General features: G+C 47.6%; 6 protein-coding genes across 6 annotated transcripts; 1 reads left to right on the plus strand and 5 right to left on the minus strand.

Moving 5' to 3' along the window:
* Nucleotides 1–527: 527 nt before the first annotated feature.
* Nucleotides 528–1,160, minus strand: MYCFIDRAFT_112076 (uncharacterized protein; the record flags this gene model as incomplete). Its single annotated transcript, XM_007923311.1, has 2 exons — nt 528–901; nt 944–1,160. Coding segments are annotated over 2 exons (591 nt in total), but the record flags the coding sequence as incomplete, so codon positions are not given.
* Nucleotides 1,161–1,752: 592 nt separating this feature from the next.
* Nucleotides 1,753–2,928, minus strand: MYCFIDRAFT_119849 (uncharacterized protein; the record flags this gene model as incomplete). Its single annotated transcript, XM_007923312.1, has 3 exons — nt 1,753–2,175; nt 2,236–2,647; nt 2,693–2,928. Coding segments are annotated over 3 exons (1,071 nt in total), but the record flags the coding sequence as incomplete, so codon positions are not given.
* Nucleotides 2,929–3,637: 709 nt separating this feature from the next.
* MYCFIDRAFT_159726 (uncharacterized protein) lies at nt 3,638–6,824 on the plus strand. Its single transcript, XM_007923313.1, has 5 exons — nt 3,638–4,587; nt 4,641–5,610; nt 6,030–6,190; nt 6,320–6,412; nt 6,465–6,824. Exons 1-5 carry the CDS (start codon nt 3,959–3,961, stop codon nt 6,586–6,588), a joined length of 1,977 nt encoding a protein of 658 aa, XP_007921504.1. The 5' UTR covers nt 3,638–3,958; the 3' UTR covers nt 6,589–6,824.
* A 456-nt stretch (nt 6,825–7,280) lies between these two features.
* On the minus strand, nt 7,281–8,363 carry MYCFIDRAFT_192644 (uncharacterized protein; the record flags this gene model as incomplete). The annotated part of the gene is made up of 3 exons (XM_007923314.1): nt 7,281–7,924; nt 7,991–8,086; nt 8,144–8,363. The coding sequence occupies 3 exons, from the start codon at nt 8,361–8,363 to the stop codon at nt 7,281–7,283; spliced, it is 960 nt and encodes a 319-aa protein (XP_007921505.1).
* A 742-nt stretch (nt 8,364–9,105) lies between these two features.
* Nucleotides 9,106–9,636, minus strand: MYCFIDRAFT_209825 (uncharacterized protein). The gene has a single exon (XM_007923315.1). It carries the CDS (start codon nt 9,386–9,388, stop codon nt 9,233–9,235), a length of 156 nt encoding a protein of 51 aa, XP_007921506.1. The 5' UTR covers nt 9,389–9,636; the 3' UTR covers nt 9,106–9,232.
* Nucleotides 9,637–10,642: 1,006 nt separating this feature from the next.
* Nucleotides 10,643–11,465, minus strand: MYCFIDRAFT_149140 (uncharacterized protein; the record flags this gene model as incomplete). Its single annotated transcript, XM_007923316.1, has 1 exon — nt 10,643–11,465. The coding sequence occupies one exon, from the start codon at nt 11,463–11,465 to the stop codon at nt 10,710–10,712; it is 756 nt and encodes a 251-aa protein (XP_007921507.1). The 3' UTR covers nt 10,643–10,709.
* Between the last annotated feature and the right edge of the window lie 5,868 nt (nt 11,466–17,333).

A 17,333-nucleotide genomic window follows, 5' to 3' on the forward strand; every position in this document is an offset into this window, starting at 1 on the left:
TCAATTAGCACCTCGGTTTGTCTGCGGAAGAGACGGGAGTAAGAAGGAATGATGCTTGCTCACTGCAACCTCGCCATCTCTATACCAACGTGCCTTGTCGGTATTCACGCCTCTTCCTCCTATCCCGACGCGGCACAAGAAGACCTACACGAGATTGGGCAGTGCAAACTGGCGACAGCTCGTTCCATTGGCAGCACACATGCCGTATCAGCAAATTGCGGGAGCCAAGCACTCCAGCTTGGAGTATATTGCTGTGGCTACTGAGGATGGAACATTCGCTGCGTTCGAGCATCTGCATTGGCTCTGTTCAATCCGGTTCCTTCGCGAACTTGAGAACCGAGGATTCTCCAAAGGGCAGTGAGTAAACTGACTGACAGTCAAGTCAGGGACATGATAATATCATAATCCGGGGCCTCAATGTGCTGATCTGCCGCACACATGCATAAGCCTCGTTCAGAAGAACCCACACGCTTTCTTCTTCCCCACGAACACTAAACTCATCCCTCTTCCGACTCCTCCCCCTCCCTCTCAACCTCTAGCCCCGAAAAACTAACCTCAATACCCTTCTCCTCATCCTCCCCCTCATCGGCTTTGGGCTTAGCAGCATAAACACCAACCCAGATCTCACTCTCCTTCCTACCCTCCATAAACGCCCACTTGACCTCCCTCATAGGCAAAAGTTTCTCACTACCCTCCTGCGCAGCGTAAACCCACAACGTAGTCTCATCTCTGACCATCTTGAACGTAGCTTTCTGGTGATGTTCTTGAGACATGGGACTCAAACTCCAGTCACTGAAGCGATCTGTCCCCACAACTCCGATCACGGATTGTAGGGAGAAGTATTCGATTCCTGCTTTGATCCATTTTCGGGGGTCAACATCATTTGGGCTCTCTAACGGAACTCATTAATTAGATCTCACACAGCATAGGTGTCTGGGCTTACCTTTCGATGCAGGTTGAGGTTCAAATGCCAAAATCAGACCGCCTTGATCGTATTGTGTTTTCCAAGGTGCAAAGACCGTGACTTGTATAGATTTGAAATCTGAAGCTTTGAGTTTTTGATAGATTGTGGGTGCGTTGAAGACATCGTCTTCGTTGCTTCGACGCCAGATGTCTGTCTTGGGTGGAGCGGTGATTGTGAAGTTGCCATCTGGACTGAGATCGGATTTACTTTTTGGGAGGATCGCGCCGTTGGCTGTTTGCCATGTTGGGGAGGACATTCTCGTGCTTGAATTTCTTTCTTGTTGATTGAGAATGTGAACTGGAATGAATTGCGATTTTGTTGGTCGTGATCTTTATTTGCTTTTTGGATGATGTTCACCGACCATGGTACGAAGTTGACGACATAGCTGTATAGCTGTGACCTTACCTGCATGAGGATTGCCGCAATGCGGGAGAGCCAATGAGGAAGGGCTCAGCGCTCGGCCCGGCGGTCGCAACTGCCTTATCGGTCACAGCGAAACGTAACGACCATAATCAAGTGAATGTCGGTATGGACTGTATCGGTCAGTTCTAATATCAGGCTCATAGAAGTGTCCATTCTCGGATGATTCAGCGTTATCCCACAACACATACATTTATGGATTCAATGTGGCAAAACAAGATGAAGCTAACTCCCACCGCTGAAACAACCATTCAAAGCTCGAACAAGAAGAAGCTAATAACAGTCAAGCGAGCGTGCACACATTTTTTTATAAGTCGAATCCGGTTCGCTCAATAGGCTCCTGGAGTATGAAGCGGTCCGCTCAGATCATCTCCCTCTCTCGAGGCCTCCCAAGCTTTCAGTCCGTGTTCACATGCTAACGTGAACTTGTCTGCTCGACCGATGGTGTCGTCACGGTAGCCGTAATTGTTGGTTCTCCATCCGAGCCATGACTCTGCTCGCGTGCCTTCAGGCGCATCGAGCAGGCCAATGGCAATGTCTTTGATATACTTTCGATCATCGCCATCCCAGAAACAAGTTGCACCGCAGACCTTGCAGAAGAATCGATGACAGCCCTCGGAAGAATTGTAGTACTTGATCGTGCCAAATTGACAGTCGTTTGGAAATGGAATCTCGCCCGCAGCATCCAGCGAAAGGTCGACAAGGGGTACAAAAGCCCAAGGTATGAACTCCATTCCAGTAGCTAGACGGCATGAATTGCAGGCACAAAGACCACCCAGGAACTTGGTCTGCTTGTCTCGCAGCCAATGGGTGTCGCTCTCAGCAGGTATGTCTCCTCCCTTAACGTCTACGGATATTGGAAGCTCTGGCCACGCTTTCTTTGCCACAGCTGATCGAGCAGACGGACGTGAGATATACAGCTCGACGCCGCCACATTTGCAGTGGGCATGCAACTTGTCGTTCGGTGAGCTCTGTATTTTCGGCCTCGAAGGCGATTGCCAGCGGAGAGGTAGTTCTTCACCTTGGCCGAAGTGTGCTGGCCATCTTGGTAGAACTTTGCCGTCGACCTCGGTAAGCATATCAGAGAAGCCTCCATCTAAAGTGTCTTGCAAATGCTCGTGGCCTTGCCATTCAACCACATTGTCGAGCTTTTCCACGGTGCCTGTTGCTATGTCCCATGTAACTTGAGAATTTGGGTCGTCACCATCAGCGAGACAGCGAGCCATCATTTGGCAGCCACATGTCGGACAGAAGTATCTGGACCTAATGAACAGGATGTGCAAATGTGTGCTTTAGTGATGAACTTACTGCGTGATCCTTTTTGAGAAGACATATGCTGTGAGATTTTCGACGAGAGATGTCTCTGGTCGGTAAGAAGCAGGCAGAAACGTGGCCATGACACACAGAGATCCAGTCATATGTCTACATGAGCTGCAATGGCACATGTAACCTTTCAACGGGAAGGCATCTCGAGGAAGAGTAATGCTGTGTGCACTTGAACGGCAAAGGCAGCGTGCCTTGATCGTCCGTGTGTTATCGGCCATAGTCGATATTCAGAAGGCGTGTGAACTGGGATACCGATGAAGTGGAAAGCAGAAGGCAGTCTGTAACACAATTATGCAAGCAGGCGCATTCGCGTGCGCGTGCAGGTCCTACCTTGGCGCGTTATGAAGCGGGGAGCCACATACAGCAACAGGGCGTGACATGGTTCCTCGAGGACATGATGATGATGCGTTGATGAGAGTAGACTTGTGCTATGCTCGTAGCGAGTGAATGAATGAGAAGCCATGGCATGGCACGCGATGAAGGCTGCTTTGATGGCCCGTGCGTATATCTGAGCACGACGCGGGAACGGGCCGGACGGGCCGGCGCTAATCTCCCAGTGACGCTTGCAGCAACATCAACTTTTCGACAGCGCAACAATCTCACATCGACCATCGACACCTTCACTTCGTCACACACTCACGCTCTTTGGGTGGCCTTTTGCTGTTTCTTTCCGGCGTTCACGGAGTCGCGCTGCATCAGGCTGCTACGGCGCAGCATCCATACGCCCCACCAGTACTACTTCTACATATCATCATCAGCGCCAACGTCGAGGACTCGAAAGCCACAGCCATGGGCGACTCATACCGTCCCAATGCGAAGCGTCGTCGCGGCGCTGACGACTTTCGCGACAACCGCGACGACCGCGATGACCGTTTCCCACCACCCGCCCGCGACACACGCGACTACACCCCGGCGCGCAACTACAATGACAATTACACCACTTACCCTCGCGCCGAGTCTAGCTACAGCTTCCGTGGCGCTGCTGACAATGCTCGCCCACCACAGCGCGCCGACTTCAGTTTCCGTGCGCCCGGCGACTCGTCTGCTCCAAGCTTCCCCAATGCGCAGCCACCACCGCGCGCGCCAGCTTCACGTCCACCACCCAAGGGCCCCAAGCGTGGCGGCAATGGTCGTGCTCAGAATTCGAACAACCGAGGTGGATATCGCAAGTTCGTCCCGAGACCTGCACATGAGCGCGCCATCTTGCAATATACCGATCGCGAAACCACACCTGAGCAGCTCGTTGGCATGAAGAACGACAATCAGCCGAAGTTTGCCGAGGTGATCTCTAGCGACGAGGAAGACTCTGGAGACGCCAGTAATGAAGCAGAAGGTGACCAAGGCCCTTCACGCAAGCGCGCGAAGGCGGATGAGCAAACATCTGAGCCAGCACGTCCGAAGTGGTCCAATCCGGATCCTTACTCAGTCGCACCACCAACCGACCTCGGATTGCAGCCCAAGAAGGACATCGTGCAGAGCATTCGCAAGGCCAAAGTTGAGGCAGCCCAGAAGGCTTCAATCACCAATGCTATCAAGGAGAATGTAGATTTCATCTCTTTCGACATGGATGACGACCAGGAGGACGACTCTTCTGACGGTAATGATGATGACTTTGTTGGTGCTCCACTTGATGACATTCCGCCACCTCCACCTGATGATATTCCGCCACCTCCACCACCGGATGACTTGATCATGCCTACTGATCAGGAGCTCATGTCGAACTACGTCGGAGGGAAGAACAAGCGCAAGCGTGGTGTCGAACAGCAGCAGCGCTTCTCCGCTGGTCACATTGTTGACGACTGGCTCACAAGCGACTCAGACCCGACTCCTTGGGCTCCAGCTAACGGCTACGACTTCGCGGCAAACGTTGGTTTACAGTAAGTCACGATGTCCACATCTGTAACGTCTTCCACTAACAGATTCTAAGCAGCTTGCATCGGGAAATCCTCGATTTCTTCGACTATGTCTCGCCGAGAGATTATGAGAAGAATTGTCGTGAGGACTTGGTGAAGCGCGTCGACTACTTCATCTCTGGATTCGGACGCGGACGTTCGATCAGCGTTCAACCCTTCGGCTCCTATGCCTCTGGTCTCTACCTGACCGACGCTGACATAGACCTCGTTGCCACATCGAGTCAGTACATGCGCAATGGTACCAAGGTCTTCTGTCAGTCCAGGACTCAAATGAACAAGCTTTCCAATGAGCTCCGCAAGACTGGAATGGCCAAGAACCGCGATGTCATCACACTTACCAGAACCAAGGTTCCCCTTATTAAGTTTGTCGACAGCAGGACCAACATCAAGGTTGACATCTCCTTCGAGAATGACTCCGGCCTGAACACAATTCCAACCTTGCTTGCTTGGAAGCAGCAATTTCCAGAAATGCCCGTCTTGGTGGCTATCATCAAGCAGTTCCTTGCTATGCGCGGCCTCAACGAAGTCCACACCGGTGGTATAGGAGGGTTCACAATCATCTGCTTGGTGGTCAGTATGTTGCAGCTGAAGCCTGATCTTCAAGCCCGTTCTCAAGCTAGCTATGGCGAGCTCATGCTAGACTTCTTCGACCTTTACGGCAACAAGTTCGACATTAGGACCACCGGCATCAGGATGAAACCTCCAGGCTACTTCAGTAAGACCCAGAACATGGGCATCGACATGAACATGGACCGACTGACCATCATGGATCCCGACAAACCGGAGCACGACATTTCAGGCGGCTCCGCCAAGATTGACCTCGTCCTGCAATGCTTCAAAGGCGCATTCTCGATGATTCAACATGAGTTGGATCAGTTGCGGAAAGGGTCCGGCAACAGCACTCGCAGCGTTTTGGGCTGCATTTTGGGTGGAAACTACAGTTCTTTCGAAGATCTGCGCGACAACCTCCACGACCTCAACAAGCAAGTGAGTAGACCCCGTCCTGTTGTTCCGCCTCCAGCGAAGGGTGTACCGCCTCCAAAGCGTGAGGTTGTGCCAAGGGCGCCTGGTCTTGACCCGTTCTTCGACAGGCCAGCCGATTTCCGGAAGGGTCCGCCACCACCGGTGAGCAAGAAGAAGCTCACCGTCAATATTCCGCGTGGCGACCTCACGCGAGGACTGTGCAGCACTGCTCCCATGAGCGCACCTCCGGCCTCCGGAGACCAGATGGAAGACTGAGCGGCGGATGCTCGGTGTGCGACCTCACACCACTACTAACTCCGTCGCAGGTCGCCAGCCAAGCCGCCGCCATCGTTTCTGGAGCTCGCCGCATCGTGTTCTGTTATTGAAGCGTTTTGAGATGTAGATAGCTAATGATTGTATCTTAGGGCTCCCGAGGCTATCAGCAGACTGCACCGCCGCCACCTCCGCCGGCGCAGTACTATAACAACTACGCTCCGCCTCCGCCGCCTGCAGCTCGCCCACCGCTCTACCACGACTACGCCCAGCCGCCTCCACGATACCCGTTGCGGCATGCGTTGCCAACCCGCCCGGCACCGCCGACCGGGTATGGCGCCCCCTACGGCTATACGATGGGCGGAGATTGGTCAGCAGGTGATACTCGTCGTCCCTCTGTCCTGCATCGCATCCATCGATAATCTCTTGGCTACGCGACTAGGAGCTGACTTTTCTCCAGGACCACACCGCTGGTAGCTCAAGCCCCTTCTAAAGCCAAGAAACCCAAGAAGTTGAAGGCCAAGAAAAAGGCCAAGCAGCCTGTGGCGAGCAGGTAAGTGCTCTCAACCAGTGATGTTGTTGACGCAGCTCATCGAGTTTGCCAGTTCTGCTGCCGCAGCATCGACAGAGCCTGTTGCTGGGGGTGGTTTGTCAGCATCGAAGATCGAGAAACGAAAACAGAAAAAGCAGAAGAAAATGAAGAAGGCAAAGAAGGGATCGAAGGACTGAACGCGGACGTAGCGATGCACTTCCACACGACGAAACGAGGGACGAAGCATGAATGACTGGCGTATTCTGGATCTGCGTCGACGGCTGATACGCCTACGATACCCTGTACTACTAGATGGGTGGCTTGGGCCTGTAGCGCAGCTAGACGGGGCATCTGCTCCGGACTAGTAGTGGCGCCTACGGCTATGCTTTGTATGCTTGCTTTCTCCTCACTATGAAATTGCACTTACAAGCAGGTCTCACTCAAGGCGCTGGTTGAGCACGCGCATCGCTGACAGGACAGAAACCGGTGCTTTGCGCCATCATTGAGGGGCTTCCTGAGGGCATAACACAGATTCTTCGATCTTCTTGATTGATCTTTCATTCTTGGCATCATGAGCTATGCTCTACTGCCATTGTTCGCGCAATCGACTTCGGTCGAGCGTGTGGGCGCATCACCCGCTTGCGGGTCTTTTCATCATTGCGTGCCTCACTATGGTGTGTACGCAGAGATGGAACATCGTGGGATGCGGAATCTTCACAACTTGGATTTCTTGGTACGGTACCGGTAAGTTCTCAGGTATCTTCAACGTTTCGAGTGCTAAGAACTCTTCTGATCTGCTCAGTCTAGCTGTCTCCGCCGCCGCTCGATCTGTTAAGCTTGGCAACCAGTGCCTCGCTTCTATCGCCATCACTATGCGCCTTGGAAAAGCTCAATCATGAATCACTACTGGATAGCCATCCGACACCACCTTCCTCGGGCTTCCGCTCTCGTCCACAACAACTCCACCGCGAGTCACGCCACCACTGCTGCTGCCCTGAGTCGATTTCGGCGGCGTGATATTAATGGTCTGCGGTCGAGTAGCGCGCATCACGCTCGCTGTCTCCAGCTTCGCTTGCGAAATTTCGGTATCTAGAGAGAGTGCCGAGACTGCCGAATGCCGGTTGAGTGGGATCTGGGACAGCGGCGAAACATTTGGGCTTTGGTTTGGATTGTGGTAGATGCCGTTTGAATCGGGATAGATGAGCGAAGGCTTCTTCTGGACGCTTAGCTGTGACGAGGAAGGCTGTCCGCAACCGCACCAGGGTTGCTTCATCGGAGGTGCGGGCCCACGCGGCTTCGTCAGACCTGGATCGTGGAAGAAGCCATTTGAGTCGGGATAGATGAGAGCGGTTCTGGAGTTGGAAGATCGCTCGGAAGACATAGAGTCGGAAGGTGTGTGGGTGTGCCGAGACTGCGAGTAAATGGTGGGCGGCATTGGGATTTGCGAGGACGTTCGATTGTGCTTTGACTTCCCGGATTCCAGTGCGGATGGCGTTGACGCTGGCGATGCGGTGTGCGTGCGTTTTGCCGGCGCTGCGAAGATGTCAGCGAACGATATCCAGCTGAAATGGCATATACGAGAAGGAATCCGCGGCGTACCAGACACTTTTGTTTGCGGACGATCGCGATGGTATGAGTGAAAGCTTCCCTGGCTTCCATTCGGCCAGCAGACTTCGAAGATGGTGCGGCCGATGCCTGTGGTGAAGAAACTCAGCATTCATTCTTAGAGGGTCCGAAGAGGTTGGTACTTACGCTGCTTCCGTGGCTCTGCTTCCATGGCTCCTTCACATCTCCTCGACCAAAGGCACGCGCTTACGCAGACCAGAATCCAGACCAGCGCGGCGGAGACCGTCGTCCAAGCGACATAGAAGTAGCGAAGGTGGGCATTGGTTGTCGTTGTGAGGAAGATTATGGACGCGATGAGACTGATTGTGCTGATCAGGAGAGCGAGGAAGAGGTGCCCGAATGCCATCTTGGGCAGTCTTTGTTTGACTGGAGTCAGGTCGCCGCCGGTCAGGGCTTCGTGTAAGAAGTTGGAGAAGCGGAAAGATCATTTTTGAAGGTCGTAGATCTGCTGGAGTGAGCCTGAGAATTCGATCTAGGCAACAATAGGTGGGATCTTGACTATTGTGAGGTTTCGGATTGTTGCTCGGGCGACAATAGGGTAGGCGGCCAGGCAAGTGCGGTCGTTTGCGCGAGCTTGGACCATGCTGGAAATTTCTCAGGATGTGATGCCGCGCAGCTTATGCACGCGTTGACTTCACAGCGCAAGGCTCGACTTACATAAAATTGGACAACGAACATCCGTGGACAAACGCAACATGGCGACCAGCACTGAGCAGAGCCAGAAAGATTACCACACCAAAGCCTTACCGTAAGAACTCCTCGACCAAGTTATCGACTACCTCCAGTTCAGCGATCATTTAAAGCTGCGACTCTGCTTCACCTCGTTTTCCTATGAGACAAGGATCGTTCCAGCGATTCGCCCGACTCTCAGCATACTGTACGTTTCTCCGACCATGGTCTCGCCGCGCAATTTTAAGCGCATATCTGAGGCGCCGTTGCTCGACGCAGAAACGTCGACAATTTGGCGCACACTTCCTCTGAGGTCTTTTGTTGATCGGAACGTAAGATGTGGTGGCGATGATGAATGATGTAACGCAGGTGAGGTGAGGTTATGCACAGGGATGGCAATCGCGCTTTCCTGCTACAGTATTGTCAAGTGGGTGACTGCCCCGTATTGTGCATGTGAATGCCCACAAGGTTGACCTCAGCTTCGCGTGTTACTCCAATGATACATATTTGATCCACAATTCAAGTCGCTTGACCTTTTCCATCACATCAGGTCGGCTTCGCAAATCCACTACCCTCGACGAATACGAAGGTCAACTTCTCCCGCATTTGCGTCCATTCCTGAAGACCCTCTTCGTCACTCCGACAAAGCTTTCGCTGCGCAACTTCAAGCTCATCGCTCGGTCGCCCTTCTTCCGGCCGCATATCGACACGGCCATATTTATATCGCAAGCACTTGAGAAGGGCGAATCCGGTTGGCCATGGACTGACGACGAGAATGAAGAGGAGGCCAACACCGTAGGAGAAGATAGTGAGCTCGAAGGAGGCTCAGAGGACGGAGACGTGGACGAGAATCAAGTCGCGGTGAAGAAGACGCTGCTCGAGAAGTATCGTAGCAAAGCGCGCAAACTCAGCAGCACCGAAGCTCGACTTAGCTTAGGACTTTGCCAAAACGAAGTCTGTTCTAGACGAGGCTGCCGCCAACTTGAGAAATGTCAAGTCGTTCAAGATGAAACTTCATCGTCGCGATGAACACTTCGAGAAGGTTTGCCTTCCGGATGGTGCTCCGCTCGACAGTCCTTGCCGCGAAATTTGCGTAATGTACAAGATGCACTACTACGGCTGGATGCACCGTCGCGAGCTCGAAAAGTTGGCGGAGCTGCTTGGTGTGGCACTCAAGAACGGCTCTTGGGACTTCGGCGAGTACGTGATGCGTAACAAGGTTTGACACGGTTGATACGGAGCTCGAAGGCTGCAGGCAACACGGCTCCAACGAACGGCCACGAGAGACGGAGGTCTGGGTGGATCAGCCAAGAGGACGCTGACATGCAGTACTTGGGTAACTAGAACGCGCATGCGCTCTGAAGGTGGCTTCTAAACAGTCCAACTGATGAATGGATGGACTTTCTTGCAGCCACTTTCGTGTGCTTATGTGAAGATTCACTTCCTTTTGTTCCATGTCAATTGCATATGCCTTCCCTCATCTTCCCTTTCGCGCTACTGAACGCGGCATTTCTGGATCGCAGACCTTCGCACCGGCTCTCCTTCAGATCAAAGCGAGTCACTCGTATTGTAGGTAGCTTGCAGTTCGTCCGCCGCTTCAGATAGCGCCAAACACATTCATGGAACACTATCGAAGGTCGGGTGCGCCTGAAACATCCCACTGCCGCCTCGAGTCGCTGCTTCCGACTGGGAAACAACATCGCCGCTCATTCTGGGCCCGCCGCAGATACGACTGCTTCACCGGCTTGCCCCTCGATATGTTGCAGGACATCCAGAAGGAAGGGTCAAATGCGACTGCGGCGCTGCCTTGACTGGTCGATGCCAATAGAACGCGAACGGACGAACTCTAGATCATGATCTACGACGAATGGGCGACGGAGCATGCAAAGATGTGTGTCGGCGGGGCGATGGTTTGAAGGGCTCTGTGCATCGAAGCTGGAGTGACAGGATGGAATTCTGAGCTCAAAGCAGGACAAGTGGCCGTATGCTGAGCTTGTGTCGCAGGGGCTGTAACACATCCAGTTCAGAGCATTCCCTTCCCTCTCTGCTCCTTTCTCTCCTCCCAGACCGTCTTCCCACTGCAACTGCAGACCGTCTTATCATTATCCCAAACACCGGCACTCCTCGCAATAACACCAACAAGCGTATCCTCGTCCTCCTTCTCAAACTTCCCCTCCTCTTGCCTCGTCACAACAAAACTCCTTCCAATCATCTCCCAAATCTTGACCGGTCGATCCAGAAACACAGATCCCAATCCACTCGGTCCGACGGTGACGGTCCCGAAGACGCCCTTCACCACTTGTCTACCCTCCTTTTCCGCCTGGACCGCATCCCAAATCCCACCCGTACTCGCTGCGCCGCGACTAATATCCCCGGCCTCCCGAACCGTGATCCTATACTCGCCCGGCTTCACACCTTTCACCGTAACATCGGCAATCGTCAAATTCTCCCCAACCTGCACCATGCGAATCAAGCCCCTCACCCCATCTCTCACATGACTAGCATGAGTCTCCAGAATACAAACTGCAGCCTCCTCGCCTGTCTTCCCACTGCCTCTTAATATGGCATCTCGTCCAGTATCTTCGATCGCCTTCACAATCGCCGAAGGTGCTGCATTGCCCGTGATACTTATGAGTTGTGATGCGAGATCTGCGGAGACGTTGTGGATTCCCGGGAGTTTGTAGAGGGAGGTTGAGACGTCTTTAATACAGGATTCGCAGGAGAGTGGGACGGCGAAGGTTGTTTCGAAGGGGGGGATGTTGGAGGTTGAGGCAGTCATGGTATGGGCTTTCTTCTATGGAACAGCTTCGTGGTTGGTGACCTTGATGGTTGTTTCGTGCATGGGACCTGGAAGAGTGAGAGGTGATGTCGTGCCGCGGCTTTGATTTCCAATCGAAAGGCCCCACCTGAAGGGGCACTCAGAAATCCTGACCACCAAAATCGCCGAGCTGACCACCGAATTGACTAATCGGAGGAAGCCGTGTTGGTCCGTACGCAGGTTAGTGCGCGCGCTCGACTTAAACAAGCTCGACTTTCCGAAAGTAACCCTTATTCCTTTCCCCTACTATAGCAGCTTCTACTAGCGTTAGTCTATTTAGAATCTAATCTTAATCTATTCTAACTCGATTTACTAATCTATTTAAACTCGATTCTACTATAGCCCTATCTTAGAAGCTTATTAATAATAAGGACTACCTCGCATATATCGAGGCGGCGGGCAAGAATATAAAACTATTAGTAAGTCCTTTTATTATTCTATTACTATTTATTTCTAATTGCTTTTAGGGCTTCGAGGTATTTAAGTTAGTCGTAAACGAAAACACCTTCTTAGACGACGACTAAATTCTAGTACTAGGCGAGGTAATCTGTCGCGTTACTACTAGTAAGGATAACGATATATAGTTAGTAAGTTTTTTCTAATCTAAATATATTAGCAATAGTATCTAATTAGTTTTAGTATAAGCTATTCTAAGACTCCTCCGCCCTTCTCGCCTATATATATATAAATACCGACAAAGGTAGACATAGTCTTATATTTAAGAAGAGAAAAGATTAAGGTAGATAGAAGGCGAAGAAATAGGCTAAGGGTATATAATACTAATTAGAATAGTTTCGGAAACGTTTAAATATAGGCTAATTCTATTTAGAATAGTATCGTAAGGTAGCTGTCGCTGCTAACAACGCCTATATTAACAACACTAAGAAGGCGGCAAGTGCGCTAAAGCCGAAGACGCTAAAGAAAGCTACTAATACTACTCTAAAGAAGGCAGATAGAATCGGTATATTATTAGTTTTAGAATAGTTTAAGAAAAAGTACTAATAGTTTCTTATTCGTTTTAGAAAAGCCTACTACCCTACGTAGCTTACGCTCGTCTAAGAAGAGTAAGGCTAAGGCTAAGTTCGCGGCTAACCTCGACGATATTATTTCGGGCAAGGAGACCTTATAAGTAGGGTTTTTTTAGTATAGTTAGCGTAGCGTTAGGGTTAGGAGATACCCTTCTAATACTAATAAGAAAGCAATAAGTACTATCAAACTATTCTTAAACTAATAAGAATCTAATAATAGTTCTCGGGCTTTCTTAATAATTTCAGATTTAAATAATTTTTTACTAACTTTTCTTAGGGGCAGTAAGGCTAAAGGATCTTAGTCGGTAAAAGCAATAGGTTACAATACTAAGTCTTTAAATGCCTCTGTTTCTATACTTAATTTAGTACTAATAAATTATAAGTCTAATCGAGATAAAACGGCTATATCTTCGAAAAATCTGATACCTCGAGAAAGAACTCTATCGATAAGTACTAACGATAGCGACGCTAACGAGGATAACGACGAAACGGAATAGTAAGGACTAAGTCCTATAGCGGTACGGCCTAAGAGTCCTATCGCTGTCCGGAAATCGAGTTCGATAAAAAGGTTTGTAATTAGAATACGAATCTATTTAACCTACGACGGTAGAAATATACCTAAAAAAAATTAACCTTACTTATAGGATTGCTTCGGACGATAAGTATAAAACTAAAGAGTCGTAATAGCGGTAAGTTATAATCTTCGTTTTATCCTATCTATCGTCGACTTCGTACTAATATTTCTAGTATTTCTAAATCGTATAAATCAGCGCTAATAGTAATTTCTTCGGGTAAGTCGGAGGGCTCGGTCTATAACCTAGAGGAAGAAAATCCCCTCGAGGACCTCGAAAAGCTCGCGGTATCCGGTTCTAAATAGAATGCTATAAATGCCCCGTCGGCGCCCTCTCGCAATCCGAAACTAATAACATCCGTTTCGGATTCTAATATTAAGCGAGAGCCTAGTACCGAACCCCTCCCGGCTTAGCCCTCGAAAACGCCTATACCCGAGCCTTCGATTAATCCGCCTATTACGCCTACGCTACTAGTCTAGCTAGCCCCTCTAACTAAGCTAGTACTAGCTTAGTAGCCCTTATATCCTCGATAGGTTTTCCCGATCTATAGCCTCTCGCTTATAGTTCTATTCGAGTGCCTAGATATAAGCGAGGAAACGCGGTAAGTCTACTCTTATTTAGATCTTAAACGATTGCTAGTCTATTCTTATTCTATTTAGATCAATTTTAGGAGCGCTATCGGTCTTCTACGTTAGTAAGGATAGCTCGATCGTTATCCGACCTATTTACGAAACGGATAGACCTAAGACCTCTTCCGTAGCTATAAATACCGAGTATTATTCTAAGATCTCGCGGACGAGAGCTTAAGAGCTCTTAGAGCGGTAACGAAGGAATAATAATAGGATAGGAATAGGATAAGAATAGGATAAGAATAGAATAAGAATATAGATTTCCTAGGCGGGTTAAGAACTTGCTATACTAGTATAGAGGTAGTTATAATTATTTTTGCATTATAGTCTGAATCCTTTGCTATACTAATCTAAATCCTTTAATATACTAATTATAAACCTTTCTCCCTTATCTATTCCTTTAATACTATTTCCTCGCGAAGGAGATTAAGTATCTCTCGTTTCGCCTTATTCTACCGTTCTAGAAGCTCTACGTCGATCGGCGGTATATCGTCGCTAGTTACCGGTATACTTAGTAGTAACGGCGTACTAGTTACTTTACGTAAGGCTAGACTTTCCTTCGCTCGTAACGATAGCGCCGAACGACGCCGCCTTAGTATCTAAGTACTACCTAGTTCTTCGGCGACGATTATATCTTTATTAAATTCTCGTTCCGTTCTCTTTTCTATCGTATCCCGTTTACGACGGCGGCTCTCTAGATACGGAAGTTAATATTATTCCGATTCTATTCTAATAAGGATTACTTATACTATATCGCTGTTTACTCTTCGTTGCTAGCGAGTATACGGAGTAAGCCCGCTATATTAAACGAACGCTATAGGACTTAATGTTTTTTATAGACGTTAGAGTTTTTCGATTTAAGATAGTAGCGCTATTTTAATATTATTGCTTTGCGAAACTAATCGGAAAGCCTTTAGAAAGCTTTAATATACGCATTAATCGTAGGTAGAATTTCCCGATGCTTTCTAGTATAGTACCCCTGTTTCCCGGCTAACTCGATTGTATTAGTATAGTATCTAATTGTCCGCTAAGTTGCCTTAGGAATATTCGAGAAGGCGGGTACTAGACTATAGCGGATATAGCGATAGAGCTTATATCTAGCCTACCTTGCTACTTTCTCGTTTAAATAACCTAGTAATAAGATTTATTTAAGATTCTAATCTAAAAGCTTTCTTACTTACCTACTAAAGCTTTAACTTCCTTTATATAAGCCTCTTTTGATTTCAATCTACGGATACTATCTATCCGAGCGAAAAGGATCGATCGATCGTATAGGCTCTTGTTCTAAATAGCCTTATTAATGTTCCTCTACTAATAGATTACATAATAGAGGATAACATATTTGAGTTACACCCTCTAATCGCGGTTTTAATAGTTAATTTCTTAAAGATAAAGTCCTAAGCCTAGGAGAAGCGTTTATTATCGCAATAATATTAAAATAAGAATGCTTTCTTATACCTTTAGCCTGCTTTAAGTTTAGGTCGGTTACGACCGCTCGAATTCCTTTACCGTAGATATAGTAAAAGGTTACTACTGTTCTAGTAACCTTACGTATCCTTCCGAAGACTCGCGTAAAGAAGTTCTAGTATATAGACTCGGATTCTCTACGGACGTAGGCTCGGGCGAAGACTAGGACTAAGAATGGATTTAGAATAGAATAATATTAGTATAATATCGGAATGCGAATTACTTACGAATAGTTCGCTCTTTATCCTATCGTCCGAGAATTACTTCGTTTATATTCTTTTCCTTAATACGTTAGAACGATATATCGACCTCGTAGGTATCGAAGGAAAGGAATAGAGACGCCTACTATACGAAGAATGTAATAGTTATACACTCTTGTTCTATCTACTATATACCCTAGATATATTGCTAAATAGAATGTTAGTAGATTAATAATATATTGCGAAAGGAATGTAAATCGAATAGGAATCGACTTTCTTACCGTTTCGGGGTTCTTCTACTCGATATTATACTTAAATTAGACTCTATTTATCGTAGTTCCGTCTAGGTAATAAATAAGCTTTTGTCGTCGGATTTCCCGTCTAATATTATTAGTATTCTCTAGACTAAGATAAATTTCGCTAAGGGCGTAAACCTCTTTATCTCGGAGGTACTACTATAGGGCGAGGGTCTAAAGGAAGACAGCTTATCCCGTTCTAATTAGTTTCTAAACCGTTTAATATACGATTCTTATTTGCTTAATATATATAGTATTATCGTTACTAATAGCGTTTGAGTAATAAGTCTTAAGATTTTATCCTTATAGGATTAAAGCGGTCGTATAGGCGGCGGCGGTAGATAATAATGCTAAAAGAAGGATACGAAGATAACGTAAGGATATACCGCAAAGTTAATAGGAACGATCTTCCTTATTTTAACTAGATAACTAATCTTCTTAAAGAAACCTAGTCTAGAGGGGAGGTAATTGTAACCTAATTGCGATATTAATCTATTTGTAATACAATAAGAATCTATTTACACTTACGGTATATCCTCCGTAGGCTCGTCCCTTATAAGATCTCTATATACTATCGCTTTATAATTGGAATCCTAGACTAATTGTTTACCTCTATAACTAGGCTCTATATCTATTTATAATCGACATTCTCCGCTAGCTTAATCGCGCGGAAGCGATAATCGTATTTGTTTAGGCTAGAAGAGTCGTAGTTCGTATAGTAGATAAATCCTTCGCCTAGTATTATCCTTTTAAGCTATTTCGTTTAGTATTAGTATACGAAATAAATCGGAATCTATTTACATCGGTATAGTATTAGATTAATATTAGTTTAGGATTTATTACTTATCCGTAGATTAAAGAATCTAAACTTTATCTTATAAGAGTCGTACCTAAAGGCCTTATAGAATATCCTATTTTTAAACTCTTTTCGGAGCGACTAGTAGAGCTTATCGCTATTATTCGCCTATAAAACTATTAATATTAGAATTACGTACCTCGACGCGTTCTTTCTCGCTAGATTAGGATTATCTTCGTTAAACCTTTTAAGATTCAATCTCTTTCTTATCTTCTACTATTCTTCCGGGACCTCGTAGTAATCTATAGATACTAGGTTCTCGTATAACTACTAGCACTGCTTAATACCTAAGCAGTCGTACGACGTCTTAGTATACGGTATATTGCCTAAGCAACTAGATACTATTAGAATAGCCCCCTTCGTTCCTACTAAGGGAACGCTATATTATATCTACCTCTCTATTAGCTATCCTTACTAATCGTTTATTAATCGTTTCTTAAAGCGATAAGATCGGAATAATATCGGGTTAAGAATCTACTTATATCTAGCTCCGGCTTAGTACTAGTCGTAGAGTAGTCGATTACGTATACGTATCTATCTTCGTAGGTCTTCGGATATTACGGTATTATAGTTACGTATTCGACAAAACGAGCCCTAATAGCGTCGCGGTTCGAGGTAATAACAATCCTATCCTATTGCAAATAAGTTCTTATTCGTTTAATATTGTAATAGGAATGCCCTTATATATCTTATAACGTCCTTAACGTCCTCGTCGATATATAGTACTACTAATCGGCTTTTATAGTACTCCTCGTCGTACTCCTTAAATTCTAGCCCTTAG

This window comes from Pseudocercospora fijiensis (genome assembly GCF_000340215.1).
Source record: "Pseudocercospora fijiensis CIRAD86 unplaced genomic scaffold MYCFIscaffold_1, whole genome shotgun sequence".
NCBI classification, from domain to species: Eukaryota; Fungi; Ascomycota; class Dothideomycetes; order Mycosphaerellales; family Mycosphaerellaceae; genus Pseudocercospora; species Pseudocercospora fijiensis.